This window comes from Cucurbita maxima, unplaced genomic scaffold (genome assembly GCF_002738345.1).
Source record: "Cucurbita maxima cultivar Rimu unplaced genomic scaffold, Cmax_1.0 Cma_Scf00024, whole genome shotgun sequence".
Taxonomy (NCBI): Eukaryota; Viridiplantae; Streptophyta; class Magnoliopsida; order Cucurbitales; family Cucurbitaceae; genus Cucurbita; species Cucurbita maxima.
This window is the reverse complement of record NW_019272040.1, coordinates 3,239,534-3,259,889: the sequence shown is the minus strand read 5'-3', so window position 1 is coordinate 3,259,889 and position 20,356 is coordinate 3,239,534. Positions and strand designations below refer to the sequence as shown.

Genomic DNA, 20,356 nt, shown 5'->3' with positions numbered 1-20,356 from the left:
TTTAGGGATGGCCTTTATAAGTCATAAGAGTTCATACTCTAAACCCTAAAGTGGATAATATTATATTCATATTATATTCAAAGTGGACAATATCTTGTGGAGAGTTGTATTCATGATATTGTAGAGAATTGTATTGTATTTCTATTGTATGGCTTATGAATTTTGAGAGTTTGTATTCAAAATAGATATTCAAAGTGAATAATATCATATTCAAAGTGAATATTTAAAGTGGACAATATCATATAATTGTGGAGAGTTGTATTCATGATATTGTAGAAAGTTGTATCAGTTAGGGGTGCAACTTATATTCAAGACATATTAAAAAAAAAAAAAAAACTAAAATCTCATCTAATAAATTTTAAAGACAAAAACCCAAGTAATTATTGGGTAGGAAAAACTAAGAAAATCTATTTTCCTTGAACCTGAAAATCAACGGTCTTGAATATAACCAATTTAAGTATGCACGCCAGAAGCATACATACCTTTGTGAACATCTGGTGACATCAAAGATGGTCTTTTTTTTCCCTGTTGATTAGCAAAGATGTGACACACAACATGGCACCAGTCATGATGTGGAAGACAGTACAAACTCACATTGAAAAAGAGATAGAGATGATCTATCAGAGATGTATGGTTCATAAGATGTATTGTACATATATATTATATGTTGCTAATAAAAATCGAGGTATATCCTCTCATTTATCGATGTTCAGTTTGTATACAAATTGTGATAAGAATACGATCAGCAAGCAACTCACCTGTAGAACTCTCGGGGTATGTCGCTAGAAATGTTAAAGCATACAAAGAATATCAAACAAATGAACATCGCATCCAGCAGATTTCATAGAAATGAATGAAATGGCAGCATTTTTGCTCTTCACCAAATGTCCAATGTGAAGAACTTCCAATGGCAACACATCAAGTTGGCCATCCCAATCTGGTACTCTCATGTAAAACTGGTGCTACACTTGTGAATCTTCAACTTGGTTTATTATTGGTAGCCACCACCATATGATTGTTGGGGGGCGTACCCACTCATCATTGGATTATAACTACCCGAAGCATTCGATCCCAGCTGAAATCCACCTGGTGGTCGGAATTGCATTCCTTGTCCCATACCCATATTCATTCCCATGCCAGGGTTCATTCCCATTCCCATCCCAGGGTTCATGCCCTGGTTCATTCCCATCCCAGGGTTCATTCCCATCCCAGGGTTCATGCCCATGCCCATGCCCATTCCCGGATTCATACCAGCATTGTTCATACCCATACTCATACCCATTCCCATTCCCATGGGTTGATTGATTCCTCCGTAAGGCCCTCCCATGCCAACATTGTTCATACCCATACCTGAACTCATCATTGGGTTCGATGGAGCTCTGAGGGCACCCGCACCGGCACGACCCATTCCAGAACCAGATCCCATAGCTTTACCCATGGTGATAGTAGAAGTTACTGCAGTTGTAGTAGGTTTCTCCATCCTCTTCTCTTTCCGATTTATGGAATCAAAATCCACTCCAATGTCTGCCAATGGATTTGTTTTAGCTGCACATAGAGCAACATATTTAGTTAACTATCAGAGACAACAGATATGATGCATACGTACACAAGTAAGAATCTGAGGGAGCACGAACTCACGGCCAGATATGTTCAAATCAACTAGCCCTCTGTTAAGAGTGTCAGTCCAGACTGTTGACTTTGTCTCAAACTTGCCCTTAGACGGTTGAGATGCTATTGAAAGTGAATCTGTTAAGGTTGGAAAACCTTGTTGTAACGGAACTTGAGGGGGTGCAGCTTGCGGAAGAATGCCGCCCAGAAAATCATCACTCCTTGGCTGTGCAGCATGTCCATTTTGTACCTGATAAGCTCCATGTGAAGCTAATGGCTGGGATGTAACGCCATGATGCTGCATGTTTCCACTGCCAAGTGGAGCAGCTGGCCCACTTGGATTTTGCTGAGCAATTTGTGTCGTAACAGAAGCAGCAGATCCTACATTCTCTATAAAATAGCCTCCACCACCATTAGCCTGGGGATTTGAACTGCTTGTTGAAGCCATCTGTGGATAGAAAGGAGCTGTAGATCCTCCCTGGGGGGCCCCATAGCCAAGCTGACCAGTGGGTGCTGTAGATCCCCCCTGTGGACCCCCATAGCCATGCTGTCCAGTGGGTGCCATAGATCCCCCCTGTGGACCCCCATAGCCATGCTGTCCAGTGGGTGCCATAGATCCCCCCTGTGGAGCCCCATAGCCATGCTGTCCAGTGGGTGCCGTAGATCCCCCCTGTGGACCCCCATAGCCATGCTGTCCAGTGGGTGCCGTAGACCCCCCCTGTGGACCCCCATAGCCATGCTGTCCAGTGGGTGCTGTAGATCCTCCCTGTGGGGGCCCATAGCCTAACTGACCAGCAGGTGCTGTAGATCCTCCCTGTGGGGCACCATATCCAAGCTGTCCAGTAGGTGCACTTTGAGGCGGGAAAGCCATATTTGAGTACAAAGGTGCCGTAGTTCCTGATTGGGGTTGCAAATTAAGGACGGAGCAATCATTTGGTTTTGAAGGCTGATTGCTTAAAGCTGTAAAATTTTGGTGAGGTTGAGCAGGATCTGAGAAGGGAGTAGGCAACGCAGGCTGGTCGCTGGGGAATGAATAAGTTGGCAGGGATGCTGTGTTAGATAGAGGTCCAGAAGGAGGTAGAATATCTGCCAGTATATCAATCTCGGGTTCTGGAATAGTGGATAGCCCTGGAAGAAACTGTGGGTCTGATGGTGCTTGCAAACTGGATAAGCCAGATGCACCAGTTGAAGCTGAAAATCCATTACTAAATTCAGAAGAAGAGACTTGGTTTGTTTCCGGTGTAGCTCCTTGGGATTGTCCAAGGCCTTGGTGCAGAGAAGACTGGAAAGGATCTGTCATAATAGAAGGATGAGATTGTCCAAGGTTTTGGTGTAGGGAAGACTGGAGAGGATCTGTCATGGAAAAAGGTTGGGGTTGACCAAGGCTTTGATGCAGGGAAGACTGGAGAGAATCTGTCATAGCAGAAGAATGGAATTGAGGGGCACCATCATCAGAAAGCATAGCTTTAAAAGGAGTGTCGCCAAAAGGATCTTCAAAACTCTGCAAGTACATAATTCGAAGGTGCTCAATACGGATTCAGTTCAACTAAAGTTTCTATCTTTTATGTGTTTGATTAGAAAAATATATGAAAAATGTCCGTTTAGTTGTGACAGATAATGGAAAACCAAAGGGAACGATGTATATATGTAATTTTATCAGAGTGGGCGCTTCTACACTGTGAAAGAAAAACTTAAAATGCACCATCATATACCTGATTACTGACACTAGCTACTGACATAGTAGCGTGCGAGGTTTCTGCACCAGAGTTCATGTGGGAATCAGGCTCGAAGGCTCCAGTCACGTTTGCAGATGCCACTGGCATAATGGCCAATGGGTTTGAAGGAAAATCCGTCAGTGAGCCAAGTAAGTCCATCTCAGTATTGTTTGGTGGAACAGTTTGAGCAGCTGAAAAAAGAGGGGAAGTACCTGTGGTTTAGTGCCAAGAACCAACAAAGTAAGAGAACTCATAGTTTGGTTTGAGTCAAAAGAGTGGATTATCCTTAACAGACCCATGTTGGATTATCTTTGATAGGATGGTATGCAAAAAGACTTGTAAATCAACTTTTTCTACCATGCGAACACTTTTATGTCGATATGTAAGTAACCTTTACACTATATCAGTCTGGGATCCAAAACCTCTCTACAGAATTATGCATTTAATTTATACTCAAAAAATTGCAAAGAAACAGGATACAGAGGAGATGTTTATTGCATAACACAATTCATGCATAACTACTATACTACGTTAAAATGGTGACCGTGGGAAGTAGGCTACCTATAACGATAGAATGAAATGCATTATAGATTTATTTCATTAGATCACGTTTTACTACTTTCCCTACATCAACCAAATTGACATATGTCCATACATACACTTCATTGTATACAGCATCCAAGAACCTTCATCATTTAAAATATGCCCTCTGAATCAATATTTTATGAAAAACACGATGTCGCTGTGACAGAGGCAATTGAGTGAACCATACTACCTATCCACGATATGTACAATTCAAGTCATATTCGTGAAGTAGATAACAATATTGTCATCACCGATTCCAGCAATCTTATGAAAACCAAAATACACAATACTGAAGAGGGGAGGGGGAGATTCTTCCCTATCAAAATGAAATCTCTGTCTCCCAGTTTCTTTAAGCCCTTAGTACTATTAATATTCCTCAGTAAATGTCGCTATCACAATCAAACTCTTAAAGGATTATAGCACATGCTGGGTAGAGCTAGATTTAAATGGGGTCAACCTGAGGTTAATAGCATTAAAAACTAACAGAGGTTTTGTGCACCTGTGACTGAACTGCGAGAATCAAATGCATCAAAGGACCCAATTAACTGGTTTCCAGATGTTGGAGTACCAGGAACGGGACTCGACTGGCTAGGTGCACTGGTAACAGGCGCAGATGAAGTAGCAGGAGCAGAGTTTGAGGTTTCTTGGTCCCTTTCCAATAAAAGATGTCCAGTTGACTAAACAGTTATTAAAACTGCTAAAACTAGAAATAGAATTGAGCAGAGGAAAACTAATACCTATCATTATGAGCTGGTGGGCTTTGAGACTCGCTCACTGCCTCTTCATAACTAGGAGGTGCACCAGTGTCTTGCTCTGAAAATTTATGATCATGCCGCCTGCCAAAAGAGATTCAACTCATAATTCAGTTCATAGAACTCAATTGAACACACTATTCCATGAAAGTTTTTAAGAATTACCTCACGTCTGGAGACCTGTCATCACCTCTTCCACTACCATCACTGCAAGATAAAGAAATACAGGCTAAGTACAACCCATGCCAAAATTGTACATCAGAGTGATCTGGGAAGGAATTGGTTCTAAAAATATCAAAATTTTCTTTTGCACAGTAGCTCTCAACAGCATTAGTATCTTAGACAAGGTTCAGAAGAGGCACTCCTACATTCACCTATCCCCCCCCCAGTTTTTGTGTAACAGTAAGGAGGAAACCCTCTCCCACTCTTTCATTGTAAACTTGTATCGAAGGTCTGGAATTTTATTTGTAAGTGTATGGTTTAGTTTAATTAGGTACTGCCCGAATTTCTCAGAAGATTGGTTACCTGAGATTTTGTTTAGTTGGTGTCAAGGACACCAGAGTGATTTGGTCTAGTGCCGTGGAGCTATTTTGTGGTCCATTTGGAAGGAAAGAAATGTAAGAAGATTCTGACAAGTCAAAGTCTCTTGATCACATTTCTGACATTGTCTGGTTCAATCCATCTAATTGGCGTGCTCGTCACTTTTTTTTCCTTACTTACCTTGATTCTCTTACCAACCTCGATTAGAGTTTTTTTGTTTCACCCCTTATTTTTTGGAGAAGGAACTCCTGTCTCTTTATCCTTTAGGTTGTGTTATTTAGCTGTTGACCTTTTTTTTTTCTTTTACCTTTTGATGTTTCTTATCTCAAAAAAGGGGTTCCTTTACATAATAGTGAAAGAATAATTCTATAACACATGATACATACCGTGCATTGTCATCATGATCATTGTCTTGATCCCTTCTTGAACCATATCGGTGATCATCAACACTTCTTCGTCCCCAACTATCACCATCCCTGGGACTATCTTTTCCGTAGCGTTCTTCACCATCTCTCCTATATTGATCTCTATCACGTATATTTGAGTCAGAATTCCTCCCGCGGTCATCACCTCTATAGTCATATTCTCTTTCCCTTCCATAACCATTGCTATTCCTATCTTCGTCCCTGCTTCTATAGCGTCCCTCATTATAATCATCATTATAACGGTCTCCATACCCCCCAGCATTGGAGTTTGGCCTATTGGCTCCACCAGCTAATGATGCACTTCGAAACCTATCCAGTCATACAAATGCATTTATTGTTGAGCACAACCACGTTAAACTAATTATAAGGAGCTATCCTAATTTTAAAAATGTATGAGGAAAGGGGGAAGGAAGAAGAAGAAGACAACCGAAGAAAGAAAGAAAGAAGAACAAATGACAGATTTTTTTTCATGGCAAAACTTCTATTTAATTTCCAAGTTCAGCAGGCTAAAATTCAGGCTCATGCTGTTCTTACAATATTTGACAGAGAGAAGTTTGCTTGAGAAGCTAACAGACAACACAATAAAGATGCAGATTCTAAAGGAAAAAATATTAAACAAAGTTGAAGACCAAGAAAGGAGAAGAAAACATTGAACATGATTCACAAACATACTATCATACAAGATTGATCGCCAAACTTTAAGTAAATAACCTGCAGGCATTAAAATCACAGACACTTCTGCCATATAGACAAAATTGGAAAAATTGAATAGAGAAAGAAGCAGAAAAGAGATGGAGCATTATATATATATATATATATAGATAGATATAGACTACACTCACTTGTCTCTGTTAGTATTAGCCTTCTGCCTAATCTCACTGATTCTTTCAGAATCATTCACTAGCAGCACAAGACTCTGTGACTTCTTTCGTACATTTGATCCTTGATCCCTTCCACTAGAATCAATATATTGAAAGCTGGACAAGCCCTATAGTGGAAAAAAAATAATGATTATGAAATTAGAATAACATCCAAAAAAATGGAGAAAACTAAATAAAACATGTAGTTACAAAGAACTAAGAAACTGTATTACTGATAATTGGTATGCATGATCCTTGATTTCGTCTATTACTCGTTCGGATCCATGAGCCACCAGATACTCCAATACAGTTAAACCCTGAAGCACAACATATTTTCTTTTAAAAGAACTGTACCCTTAAAGAACGCAAGAAACAGAAAATCAAGATTTCTTTTTCCCTGAATAATATAATCAAGCTTTAAGGACTTTCAAAAATCATGACAAAAACTGATGGAAGATAACATTTTTTTCCCCTGTGAAGACAATGAACTGTTGGGGGGAAGAAAGATTATGTTAGCACACATGTGCGCCAATATCAAATGACAGAAATCAAACCTTGTATACATGCCGCCAATTTTTGCCAGAGTCATTAACACGCTTCCAAATTACTGCCATGATCATCTGACACTCATGACTGCATTAAGATTTAGGATGAGCTCTATTCTAATTCAGGGTGGGTAGTAGAAATCATTCATGAAAACCAGGTAACACTTTCAATCAAAAAGAATAAAAAATGTGATCCTTACTAATTTTTGCTTGCTTGAGCAATCTCTGCAAGAAGTGTTCCATGGGGGCCCCAAGGCTCATTGCTAGTAGCATCAAGAACCTGCCAGGCAGGAAATGATCTTATTGTCAGAGTTAGAAGTCTTAAATGACCAGGTATCACATTTCAAACGATTTTCACCTACAAGGAGAATCTATCAGAGAAGAGCAAAAGAAAATCATTAAGGGAGAAAAAAAAAATACCTTCTGCTCCAATCGAGGAACTTTAAGCACCGTCTTATTGACCTCTCTCTTGCTGCAAGAAAATGAAATACAAAGCCATTTAAGTAAACATCATGCAAAAAGGTAATCAAGCATACAAAGAGAGGGAAAACGCCAACATCGAAGCACAGACCCTGAAATTAATTTTTTAAGAAAAGAATCCAGGAAAGTTTTGTTAAGATAATATTTTAAGGTTTTTTGAAGCATGGAACACATTGATTCTATAGAATAGGCATAGAGCATTGAATTTATAATTTGCAGAGAACATTTAATATAGAATTCTTGATTTAAAACTAAAAGCATGTTTGATTTAAAATATCTAATTCACAAGTACTATGGCTAGAAGTTTTGTAGAGTCTCTCCTTGAGGCTTGAGATCATTTAAGAATGGGAAGAGAAGCTTCGGTACTTCGGTAGAATGGTTGTAGGGTCCTTTGCTGGTGTCCTTAGTTAGAGTACTACAAGACTTTTCAAGAAGTATAAAAAAAGCATAAATTTAAAGTAAAGCTAATTGTTAAGCTTTCATCATTCAAATATTCTTTAAACTATATGCTCCGAAAACAGTTTCAGAACACCATTATTTAACATGAATTTGAACTTTTTAAGAACCTATCAGATAGAACTTTGTTTTCTTAGTTTTTAATATTTGCAAAACTAGTTTCTGTATCATAAATCATATAGACCTTCATTCATTTTTTTTTTCTTTTTTTTTTTTTTTTTGGAAATTTAAGATACACTAATTTACCATAACTTCACATTTCACAACTCTTTCCACATCACATTCTTTGTTCTTTCTACAGCAGATTGATTAAATAAAAGTTAAAAAACTAATATAGAAATTTTGAACATAGAAAACCCAACTAAAGTACAACAACCTTTCCAAATAATTGTTGATAATTTAGAATTATAATGTATATTCTATTAACACTACAGTTAATAAATTGTCTTATGTAATCTTTATAATTTACACAGTGATCAAATTACAAGTTACTCTCTTCTATGAACTTAAAACATTTATAAATCATACTAACTAAAAATAAAGTAGAAGCTGGAAAAGCTTTATTGAACAGTATGATAAAATGAAGTCATTAAAGTTGGAAAAAGTTCATATACTGATAAATGTTTATTTTCCAGTTTAAACTCTTAAATATTTTTAAATTACTCTATTTTAAACTTAACTTTCCCTAATTAGAACTTCAAAAATAATTTAGGATGTTGCAAGAAAACGTCCATTTGAAATTCAGAAACATGTCAAATAGAATTTACAACCCTTACAGCTGTGCACTTCAATCATAAACCAGAAACCAAACAGGCTCTACATCATCCAGTGCTAGGACTTTTTATTTCTAATATTCACTTGCAGTGATGAAGTCATATATGAGCATTAAAATGTGAATTATCACTCACATATCCCGAACAGTCTGGCCAAAGACCTTCTTCATCGTTGATGCCTTGATGATACTAAAATTCAAGTGAAGCTCACCTCAAATATTCTGGGCTGTTTCAGAGAAAAACAAGGAAGAGCGTTTAAAAGCTTGGAATATAGATTATAAATCTAAGTAATGAACATGAAAGTACATGTAGAACGACTACAATTCCAAATTATGGTTATCTGACATCAAACACACCATGGAAGGAAACTTAATTTTCATCTACATTGCTAGCCACGTAAGTATACAATGAAATGTACGTTACAAACTTTGATAGATATGCATACACGCATCAGCAGTCCAATGGACGAGAAATACCGAACCACAAATCATGATCCACATCTGGCATTGTGAAAAGTATAAACAAATTCAAGTCGGTGGAAGAGAATTGGAAATTTCCAACTAAAAGCACCGACAAAACCAAACCAAACCAAACCAAAATTCACCTAAATGAACAAGAATCAAGGATCCAGATCATTAGCATCAATGGAAACTTCGATCATCAATCATCAAAAGCAACAAAAGGCCAATTCAAAGAAAGAAAAGAAAAAAGAAAAAAAAAACAGTATTCCGAATTCAAATCAAAACTTCATTCCAACTAAACATTCGCGATCAATAAGCTGAATCAAGAGCAAGGCTGTGGATGATGTAAATGAAAAAGAAAAATAAAGCGCAAGATCTGAAAGGAAAGCAGTAAAATGATAGAAGAGCATACCAATCGCAGAGGGAGGAAGGCGGATGGATCAGAAATGAAAGAAAATGCTTACGCCGGAGAGTGGAATGAGGATGGCGGATCTGAAGCTAGTTGGAGAGGAAAGTAGAAGAGGCGAGATTTTTGAACATGGTCTTGGAAGAACAAATAAATGCTCTGTCGAGGAAATAGCAGCGAAGGAGAATGGACGTACCGCGAGAGAGATAAAAGAGACAACGCAACTTACCCGCAGAAAATTAAGGGAATGTATTTTTATTTTATTTTTTCCCATTTTTTATTTTGTCTCATTTTACTCATCATTGTTTATAAAACCCATTTCGGAATCCCTAAGGTCATTATTTTTAATATTTTAAAATTAGTTTTTTCTTAATAAAATTTACGAATCAAAAGAAAAAAAAAATATATTATTTTTAAGAGTCTTAATTATAATTTATAATTTCTATTTAATTCATAATTTTTAATATCACATTTTTACCCTTTAATTTTGAGTTTTCTCGAGTTACACTTATTTTCGTTAATAATAAAATTATTTAATTAATGAAAATTAAAAGACTAAAGAGGTTAAAAATATAATATTTTGAAATTTATGAAGTAAAATGAAATTGAATTTAAAGTAAGGGGTAAAAATGTAATTACACGAAGAAATGTATAATTCTTTTTAATTGGAAAATATTGGGGAAATATATGAAGAATGGTCGTATCAGAACATTGGCCGACACGTTGAAGATTGAAGTTTGAAATTTAAATATTAAAAAAAAAAAAAAAGTATTTAATAAATTTAAAAAGAGGGAGAATATTGGTTTAAAAGAAAGCCATGATATTGCAACAAGAACCAATCAATGACACCTGGCCCCAGCTGTATTGTTTGCGACAGCCACAACTCATGTATTTAATTTATATTATTATTGTTTTTTTTTTTTTTTTTTTTTTTTTTTTTTTTTTTTTTTTTTTTTTTTTTTTTTTTTTTTTTTTTTTTGAGAATAACTCCACCTCCCTAACCTACAACGGGAGCAAATGATGTGCGACACTTAGCTAACTTTGACTACAAATTGATGTTTGGTTAATAAGACCTTCGTGACATTGTTTGCGACTCTAACCAATACTTGACACTGTGTTTACAACAATGACATGATATCTTTGATGGCAACCTGCCTTCTTGTAAGGGCGATGCAACGTACAAACAAGCACGTTCACCAACAACATCGTTTAGATTTACAAAATCGACTTCTAAACTTAGATATCAACATTTAATTTCGACCCATATCTCAAAACTACCGTAAATTTTTAAATTGGGAGCCTCAATAGTTTAATTGTTGGGTGGCAAGCTCCCTACATCATAATACAAAAAAATCACACAAATTTTTAAAATTTCTAACATTTTTAATTTGCAACTTTTTATTTTTATAGATTCTTAAAAAAAATGGATCTCTTAAATATAAATATTATTTTCTGTAGAATAAAATTTTAACACTTTAATTGTATATTTAGTGTATTTATTAATAACCCCTTTGTTGCACAACATAATTTTTAAAATTACGAATAAAGTGAGGAAAATTAGTTTTTTAAAAAAGCTTTAATGCTTTCAGTGAATAATAAAATAAATAAATTATACAAAAGTTTTATTTTATTTTATCCAAAAAAAAAAAAAACGAAGCGGGAAAAAGATGGGGGGAATTTACAAATGAAGAATCTCAAAATGCTCAAAGAATTTGGCATTTGCAATGTTCATCAATGAAGGAAGGATCTGTGGCTAGATGAAGCCATTTGGATCATATCGAAGACTTACAGAAGTATTCCTCAGAGGTTTGCATCTTCCTCCCATTAGAATCCTTTTCTGCCATAACCGTTGTCCGTTTTCATCGCCTTCATGATATGAGATTGCCGTCGATTTTTTTTCCTTCGTCTGTTTCCGATCTTTGGATAGCTTATGATTTTCTCGGTTTGCAAATAGCATAGCCGATTCATTGTTTCTGAGATTTTTCTCGTAATTGAGATTTCTGTTTCGGTAGCCACTTTTCACCTTGCAGATTCTGCTCTTTATGAAATTGAAATTGAAATTCCTCTTTCTAAATAGGTCTAAGATCGACGTAGGAAGTCTCGATTGGCTTGAATTCTTCTCGTCGCTTCGAATTATATTCTCTGTTTCAGATACGCCATTCGATTCTGCCGCGAAAATTTCCTCTCGATCTTCGCGATAATCTTCTCCCGCTTCCGATTCGCTCAAAAAATCATCATCATCATCATCTCCATCGATTTTACTTCCGATTCCGCAGGCGGATAACTTTCCTCCGCCGAAGATTTTGTAGAACATGGAGGCAACTTCGACGAGCCACTTCTTCTTCTCGATCTCGATGGAGTTTTCTTTTTCCTTGATGTTATCGGTGCAGTAATCGAATCTTTTTCGGAAGGGCTTGAGAAAGAACGATGGGACCTTGAGGTAAGAAACGGAAGGAGTGGGGGATTCCGCGGGGTCTGATCCTGTGGTGTTGGTGATGATAACCACGGAAGCTTCTTGAGTTTCTTCTTGAAATTCTTTTGGTCTGATCTATTGTAAGAAACCGATCTCCATCGCCGGAGCAACTGTTGGATGAAACTGCACTGCAGTATCAGTTCTTCCTTCAGCGCCTCCACGTCTCTCATTTTCTTTCTCCACGGCTATCTCTTTTAATTTAAGTTCAAGTGTCATTAAATTATTATTTTTAATAATAATTTAATTCTCTAAATTTTAAATTTTATAACCATTATATTAAAGAGTTCATTTTGGTTATTGTAACAATTTTTTTTCCTTTTTTTTTTTGTAATTTATGAACACATTTAATTTCTAATTATATTGATATATTCTTAAAAAAAAATTAATCTTAATAATATTTTTTTACAAAATTTATATATAATATATATTAACATGGGTCATCGGTGTTAACACTCTCGAACTTAATTTTCAATCATACTTCAGGGTCATTTTGGACCTTTCCACTCACAGCGGACTCTTAAAAGAGAACATTGTGTGCTCTTGACCGTGATGATGTTGTGATAAATATTTTTTCATCGTATATTCACTCAGTAAATTTTTTTAGCTACAATCGCTATCAATATTCTGATAATTTTGTAAAATTGAAAGTATATAGACCAAATTGTTATTTTCACGAACATTAAAAAAATATTTAGTCGTAAATCGTCTGATTAACGTGATCGTGTTATTTGACTTGTGATATAATTGTTGATTATATATGTCTGTTATCCCCATGTATGAGAAATTGTTTTTAAAATAAATAGTTTTTAAATAATTTCAAATTTTAGAAATGAAATAAAATATAGCATTTTTAAACATTTTCTTTTTTTCTTTGTTAAACTAAACCCTGACTTTTGTTTTCTTCTCTCTTTCTCCGGTTCCATTTTCGATTCCTCGATCCTTCCCTTCGATTTCGCGGGTCTTCTTCAGCAGAGAAGAACTGATCCACAAGGAAGAAAGCTGCGTGAATCTTGTTTGATTCATGCAAAAGACGGAAGAAAATCACTGCTGCTGAGGTAAATTTCCTTTCTATACCCAAAATCTGATTTCTAATTACCTTCATCCTCTCGCTCTCTCCATCCCCAATGAGAAATGAAATTTGTTTTTGTTCTTATGATTCGAATTGCATGGCCTTTTCTGTCGCATAACTCTGACTTCGTTGAAGTTTTGTTTCACTTTATCAAAAAGGAGTATTAAATTTCTGTTGTATTGAACTGAAAAACTCTTTGATAATGCTTTCGACGTTTTGAGGGTTCTTTCCCAATTCTTTGCATTGGGAGGATGACACTTATTGTGTCCTTAGTAAATTTATTTAACTTTTCTACATTGAATCTTATGATATGCCTCGTGGGAAGAAGTTACTGGAACATGATTTGGTGTTCAGGATTTCCTTTTTTTCCATTGGAATGAAATGGTTTTAGTTTTGGGTAGTGTTACCCAATCGTTTTCATCTTGTTCCTTGCTAAAAATCTTAGATTATTACTATAAGTTTTGAGTTCAAGAAATGTTTATGACATTGATTTGGAATCTCTATTTTTTATAGTGCTTTAATTTTCAAAGCGAATTCAAGAACTGGTTGATCTGTTCCACAGCAGGAACATACTATGCAAATAGCTTGTCAACCCCATCCACTAGTTTACTTCTCAATCAGGTCTCTCTCTCTCTCTCTGTACTCTCTCCTGCATGGAACTTTTCATTGTTATTTTGGGCTTTAAAATGGTATTTTAATCTGAAATGCAGAAAAAGCTCTAAAAGACAAAGTGGATGGAAGAATATACAAAACTTGCATTCAAGCAACTTGGTTAAACTTGTATTTGTGGAACCTCAGACTCGTAAATTTGCTATGCCTTTGTGCAAAAACAGATTGAATGCTACCCCAAATGCAGAAGATGGGCACCCTTCTGCCTCAATGTCAGAAGACATCAATTCAAATCCGGTGCTTAATTCTATAGAAGGAGAGTTGTGGAGTAAATGGTCGCCACCAAAGTATCTATGGAGAGGGCTATCAGTTCTTTTTCTGGCTGGGCAGGTCATTATGAGGACTTTAAAGGGTAAAGTCCATTGGAAAAATACTCTTCAACAGCTAGAGAGAGTAGGACCAAGATCTGTAGGGGTTTGCCTTCTAACATCTGCGTTTGTTGGCATGGCCTTTACTATCCAATTTGTTAGAGAATTTACTAGATTAGGATTGAACAGATCTGTTGGTGGTGTATTAGCACTGGCATTCTCAAGGGAGCTGAGTCCTGTGATCACGTCGATTGTGGTTGCAGGACGAATCGGTAGTTCGTATGCTGCAGAATTAGGAACAATGCAAGTCTCTGAGCAAACAGACACGCTAAGAGTCTTGGGATCGAACCCTGTCGATTATCTCGTCACGCCAAGAGTTATAGCATCCTGCATTGCTCTTCCAATTCTAACTCTAATGTGTTTCACAGTTGGGATGGCATCAAGTGCCCTTTTGGCTGACAGCGTTTATGGTGTTAGTATCGACATTATCTTTGATTCAGCTCTGAGAGCTCTAAAGTCGTGGGATATTATCAGCTCGATGATCAAATCGCAGGTTTTCGGAGCTATCATATCGATTGTAAGCTGTGCCTGGGGTATTACGACTTCTGGGGGCGCTAAGGGAGTCGGGGAGTCCACAACTTCGGCCGTAGTCATCTCTCTTGTAGGCATATTTATTGCTGATTTCACCCTTTCTTGTTTCTTCTTCCAGGGAGCTGGAGATTCCCTGAAGAACTGTATGTAAACTCATTGAGCACTCTCATACTTCAGAATTTGAAGTTAATTTGTAGCTTGGTATTTGCTTTAAACTTCTAGATTTCCCTTAAGCAATTGTTTAAACACACTTTAAATTATTAATTTTCAACAAATTATTCCAAAACACACCAAAATAAAAATAAAAACACTCAACACAGACCGGTAATCTCTCATTAACTTCGACTGTTCCTTTGTACAACAAACAAATCCAATGTATCATGTGACATTAAGTATGCCACACCAAAATTGTGAGAAAATCCCTTCAATGAAATAGAAGCCTATGCCACTATACATTCAACTGTTGTATCAGCAATAATCTAACAATGCAAACTTTACATTCAAACCAATCTTACCACCCTCAGTTACCAACTTAGCAGCCGTCACCAGCCAATGTCCTGGAGTATCATGTGGCCCCTTTACCACCTCAGACGTATCGACATATTTAAGAAGCTTTTTAGATCGAACTGGGACTGGTGGCGCCTCTCCATAGACACCAGAGTTCAAAGCACCTGGGACCTGCTTCTTTTTATCAGCAGCAGCTCTCTGTGTGAACGTAAATGTTGTGCTTAAATTTGTGAGGAAAGTCGACTTGCGAGAACCTTCAGGGGCAGCAGCCCATTCGGTTCTTCGAATGGTACAATTGGGCAAGTGAGTGAACTGCAGGCGTAGGTGAAGTATTGTCTTAGGCCACTTCCCCTTGCTGATAAGCTGAGCTCCTGTTACAATGTAGACACCATTTACATCCTGCTTCAACCAGTTGGGATCGTGCCTGACAACTGAAGTGCACACATTTGAATATCTTTTCCATTTGACAGGTTCGAGGAATCGACCATTGGAGTCGCTGTCGTCAGTGCCTATCCACTGGCTTCGTCTTGATTCATCAGATGTGCCGATCAATCTAGCCATGACTTTTGGAAGGCTGGTTAGATGTTGTACATGTAGAGCCAGCCAGTTGGACTTTTTCCCTTCTAAATAGAGGCGAAGACCAACTAATGGTTTCCTACTACTTGTGACCTGAAGGGATAGTTCAAATACCAAAACAGGGTCAATAGTGACTGAGAATCAGCTAGCATCAATGGACTGCTCAAAACCAGAGAAACACGAGAAACATACTTCAATTTTACATTACTATGCAGCGTTGTTCTTTTGGTAAAGATGGTTTCATAACATTTGTAGAATACCAATAGGAAAAATTGAGTACCTGGGTGGAGGTGATGTACGTCCTAGGGCTCATAAAAGTGAACTGCAGGGTAGGGCAGGTGGCCTTTCTCCTCTGATGCCCAAGAGGCAACTCACAGAAGTTTGGTGCCCATTGTGTCGGAATTTGGAACTCCAAGAAGTATTGCAAGTCATTCAAAGAAGGTTTATCTAAAATTGCAGAATCAAGTCAGTCAGATCTATATTGATAGTGTGGGGAATAGTAATACTATTTTAAGAGAAAAGAATAGGAGGATCAACTAATGAACCAACACCATTAAAGACGTCAATAAGTGCAGTTAGGAGTGAAAAACTTCTAAGGATTATTCACTTACATCCCGTTTAAAGGATAAAAATGCTCAATTTACATCAAAATGTCCGTAAATTCTATCAACAGTTTCATGCATGAAACGAATTAAGATCTATATATTTTTAAAAGGCTATTTCTCCAGAAGTAATACAATATTGCAAGTAGTTTGACTGGAAATTAAACAGGCAAGAAGGTAAAGTTGAACAAGAATGAAAACTAGAACAAGCATGGAGTAGCTTACAGCGCAAGTACAAGTTTATCGCATGGCTGAGATAACCACTGCCTGCTACCCCAGTAAGAAGAGAAGTAATAGGTACAAATTTGAATAAAATAACTTCTGGTTTAAAGCTAACAGTCTGAAGCCAGCTGGTATGACTGTGAAGGAAAGGATCCCCTCCTCGTTTAGAACAAATTAAGGTGATTCCCTGTTATGTTGAAAGTAAAGAAGAGAGTATTACGGGCTGAAACAATTTTCCAAAACAAATTCAGGTTTTTCTTTCTCGACTTACATCCTTGCTTGATGTTTCTGAAATATTGGCCAACTGTATCGAACTTGACTGCAAAATTTTTGTAAATATTTCTGGAACCTACAAGAGAAGAGTAGACAGTTTAGAACTCAAGGACGCAGTTGTACAACTTATAGAACATATCTTATTCTAGTCACGTCGTGAGAAGGCTATATTCATAAATATTTTTTATAAGGGTGTGAAAGTTTCTCCCTAACAGATGTGTTTTAAAAACCTTGAGAGGAAGCCCGAAAAGGAAAGCCCAAAGAAGACAATATCTGCTAGTAGTGGGCTTGAGTTGTTACATGTACCCAACAAAAAAAGGTAAGAGGTTAAAAAAACATGTTTTTGTTTCTTAGAGAAAGTAATTCAACAATTTTTTTGCATATAGATATACCTTTACGTCTCTTTTTCTGTGCAGAGAAGAGGGACTTCTTTTATCTGAGAATAGAATATCTCCAAGATCCTCCAAGTGTCTCCGAAGTTCAGCAGGAGGTATAGACGAAGAAGGTCTCTGCCGTACCGAAATTAAGTCTTGACCTCCAATGGCGGTTCCTACTATTATATGCGTTCCATATGTCTGTATGAACCTGCCTACTAAAATTCATTAGTGTTAAAATAGAATGAAACTCAAGAAACAAAATATCGAGCTTGATATTATAGGTGTACTAAAAACACCGGGTTCAACTAATCCTTGAATAAAAGCCTTCTGCAATATCCTTCGTTTTTTATTGGTTCCATTTAGACAGCTTCTTATAATCTTTCTAGCTTCTCAGGTCTAGCACTGGACTACTCAGACTCCCTTCCCCTCATTGTATTTCTTTTCTTTCAATACAAATCTGTCTTATCCACCCACAAAAATTAAAACTTGGTATCACTGTCAACCAACTTGGTGACATAATATAGGAAGAAAAAGACTCCTTTAGTGGGGAAAAAAGGGTGTATAGAGCTATGTGAAGGTTGTATGTTTCATCATTATCACACAACTAATTCTATTGCAACCGCTATGAATTACTGAAGTATCAGTCATCACATCAAACAGTTACATGTATTAATAACCGCCCAAGTCCACAGCTAGTAGATATTGTTTGCTTTGGCTCATTACAAATTGCTACCAGCCTCACGGTTTTAAAATGCGTCTGTTAGAGAGAGGTTTTCACACCCTTATAAGAAATGTTTTGTTCCCCTCTCCAACTAATGTGGGATCCCACAATCCACCCCTTTGGAGGTCTAGCGTCCTCGCTAGCACAACGTTCAATGTCTGGCTCTGATATCATTTGTAACAGCCCAGTCCTACCGCAAGTAGATATTGTCCGCTTTGGCCGTTACGTATCGCCGTTAGCCTCATAGTTTCAAAACGCGTCTATTAGGGAGAGGATTCCACACCCTTATAAGAAATGCTTCATTTCCCTCTCCAACCGATATGTAATCTCACAATCCACCCCCCTTGGGAGTCCAGCGTCCTTGCTAGCACATCGTCCGGTATTTGGCTCTGATACCATTTATAACAACCCAAGCATACCGCTAGCAAATATTGTCCACTTTGGCCCGTTACGTATCGCCGTCAGCCTCACAGTTCTAAAACACTGCGTCTAGTAGAGAGAGGTTTCCACACACTTATAAAGAATATTTCATTCCCCTCTCCAACCGATTAGGGATCCCAATAATTAAACAGACACTTGATATGAAAAGAGAACGCAAGCAACAATATCTAGAAAGTACCTGGACAACGATGCTGGATCCCAATTGGATGGAACAGCTTTCTTCACTTCGTCTTGTAGTACAAGTGGAGATGCCGTTAAATGCAAATAGCATAGTGCGATAAAATAACCATCAAAAGCAAGATAATTGGCATCAGCAGCATCATGAAACCAGTCTCCACTCAAATTAAACATAGAATTAAAATAGCCCGAAGGAACTTTTCCTTGTATGGAGGATCTCTGATTCAGTAACTCAGACATCTGCACAGAAATACATGGAATCAAGCCTATGAATCTTAATTTTTCAGAATTGTACAGTGACAGTGTTGTCAAAAAAATATGTTCGTTGAACGCCAGGAACACTCCTGGATGTGTTGAGTGCTTGGGTACTTCCAACAACCCGAGTATAGTTCTAGCAGATATCCTCGATGAATAGGTTAGATGTTCGAATTCCCACCACAATAATAAATAAACAGGGAAAAAGCTTCATGCTAGATATGCCTACTGACAGAGTTTTGGGGAAATTTTATTGTTACTCATGAATCCAATTCAAACTTGAATCCATGAGATGAAATCAAAAAACTAGGTGAAAATTTTCAAACTATCCATTAAGCCAATCACGTAGAAAAGGTCGAATAAATTCCACAAAGTGCACTAGAAGATCAAAGACATGGAAAAAGTGGAGAACCTGATTGAACTGAAGAACATCGGATTTGAAGCGAATTCGATCTCCTTTATCGCAACGAATGTCCTGAGAAACTCCCTGAACAACACCTCCATCAGGAAAAACAATATCTCTTTTATTTACATCGTCGATCACCACCAACCTCCGCCCTCCGGCGCCACTCCCCTTCACAAATTTTAACCTAAAATCATTCGTCAGATCAAACCCTCGCCCTAAACACTCCAAAGCGCGAGCCTCAACCGGCTTCTCCGTCGAAATCATCGTGGAACCTCCTGATGATCAGCGAATAATTGGAGGAACCACACGAATGAGATAAGATTCAAGAAGATCAGAGGAGGAGGAGGAGGAAGAAGAAGAAGAAGTAGAAGTAGGTAGAGATCTGAAAATTTGACCTGCCCCCAAATTTGACCAGATAAAATACGAACCATCATAGACTGACAACGGACCAAATATGAATTGAAAAATAATGAAAAACATTTTGGGATTCAGAAACACGAGGGAAGATTGATTGCGACTTCGATGGGGAAGAAAATTCAAAGAGAAGGAAGGGTAAAATATTGGCGGACACGACGGAGCGACCCCACGATGTTTGACTATGCGCCGGAATGTTCACCGGAAAGTCAAATGCCGGTTTGATTACGAAAACCAATACCAACTCCTCCCACTTCTCCGTCCATCTGAATTTTCAACGCTATATTCTTTTCAAATGCAAATTGCATAACCACGACAAACCAAAGCTCCAACATTTTGGTGGCTGAATTTCACCAACTTCCCATCAACCAAGTTTTATAGAATTGTATGAGTTAACTACTGGCATGTTTTCATGCTTCCACTCCAAAACTTTAACGACCCACATCCACCGCTATCCGATATTGTCCTTTTTGGACTTTTCCTTTCGGACTTTCCCTCGAAGCTTTAAAACGCGTCTTCTAGGAGAAGGTTTTCCACGCCTTATAGGGTGATTTGTTCTCCTCCCCAATCAATGTGGGACATTACAAAAGGATCTGGGTCGTTACAAATGGTATAAGAGTTAGGCACCAGATAATGTGCTAACCTTTTCGTTGTTCTCGAAAGGAGCTA

General features: G+C 37.5%; 3 protein-coding genes across 8 annotated transcripts; 1 reads left to right on the top strand and 2 right to left on the bottom strand.

Moving 5' to 3' along the window:
• Positions 1-631: 631 nt before the first annotated feature.
• Positions 632-9,820, bottom strand: LOC111498084 (clathrin interactor EPSIN 3-like). Of its 5 annotated transcripts, none has more exons than XM_023149155.1 (15): positions 9,613-9,820; positions 8,875-8,965; positions 7,451-7,502; positions 7,231-7,310; positions 7,040-7,118; positions 6,719-6,802; positions 6,468-6,613; positions 5,587-5,934; positions 4,826-4,867; positions 4,646-4,744; positions 4,408-4,559; positions 3,321-3,535; positions 1,639-3,109; positions 1,194-1,545; positions 632-1,157 (listed from the first exon to the last, which is right to left on the bottom strand). In XM_023149155.1, the coding sequence occupies exons 2-15, from the start codon at positions 8,907-8,909 to the stop codon at positions 992-994; spliced, it is 3,321 nt and encodes a 1,106-aa protein (XP_023004923.1). In that variant the 5' UTR covers positions 8,910-8,965; positions 9,613-9,820; the 3' UTR covers positions 632-991. The 5 variants fall into 5 exon arrangements, with proteins under 5 accessions (XP_023004923.1, XP_023004924.1, XP_023004919.1 ...); XM_023149156.1 differs by having other exon boundaries at positions 1,212-1,545; XM_023149151.1 differs by having other exon boundaries at positions 632-1,545.
• A 3,127-nt stretch (positions 9,821-12,947) lies between these two features.
• On the top strand, positions 12,948-14,946 carry LOC111498151 (protein TRIGALACTOSYLDIACYLGLYCEROL 1, chloroplastic-like). 2 transcript variants are annotated; one of them, XM_023149274.1, is made up of 3 exons: positions 12,948-13,134; positions 13,711-13,769; positions 13,859-14,946. In XM_023149274.1, exons 2-3 carry the CDS (start codon positions 13,723-13,725, stop codon positions 14,865-14,867), a joined length of 1,056 nt encoding a protein of 351 aa, XP_023005042.1. In that variant the 5' UTR covers positions 12,948-13,134; positions 13,711-13,722; the 3' UTR covers positions 14,868-14,946. The 2 variants fall into 2 exon arrangements, with proteins under 2 accessions (XP_023005042.1, XP_023005041.1); XM_023149273.1 differs by having other exon boundaries at positions 13,662-13,769.
• Positions 14,947-15,012: 66 nt separating this feature from the next.
• Positions 15,013-20,001, bottom strand: LOC111498109 (MACPF domain-containing protein At1g14780-like). Its single transcript, XM_023149198.1, has 7 exons — positions 19,280-20,001; positions 18,614-18,852; positions 17,289-17,481; positions 16,895-16,972; positions 16,627-16,810; positions 16,080-16,246; positions 15,013-15,892 (listed from the first exon to the last, which is right to left on the bottom strand). Exons 1-7 carry the CDS (start codon positions 19,535-19,537, stop codon positions 15,185-15,187), a joined length of 1,827 nt encoding a protein of 608 aa, XP_023004966.1. The 5' UTR covers positions 19,538-20,001; the 3' UTR covers positions 15,013-15,184.
• Positions 20,002-20,356: the final 355 nt, after the last annotated feature.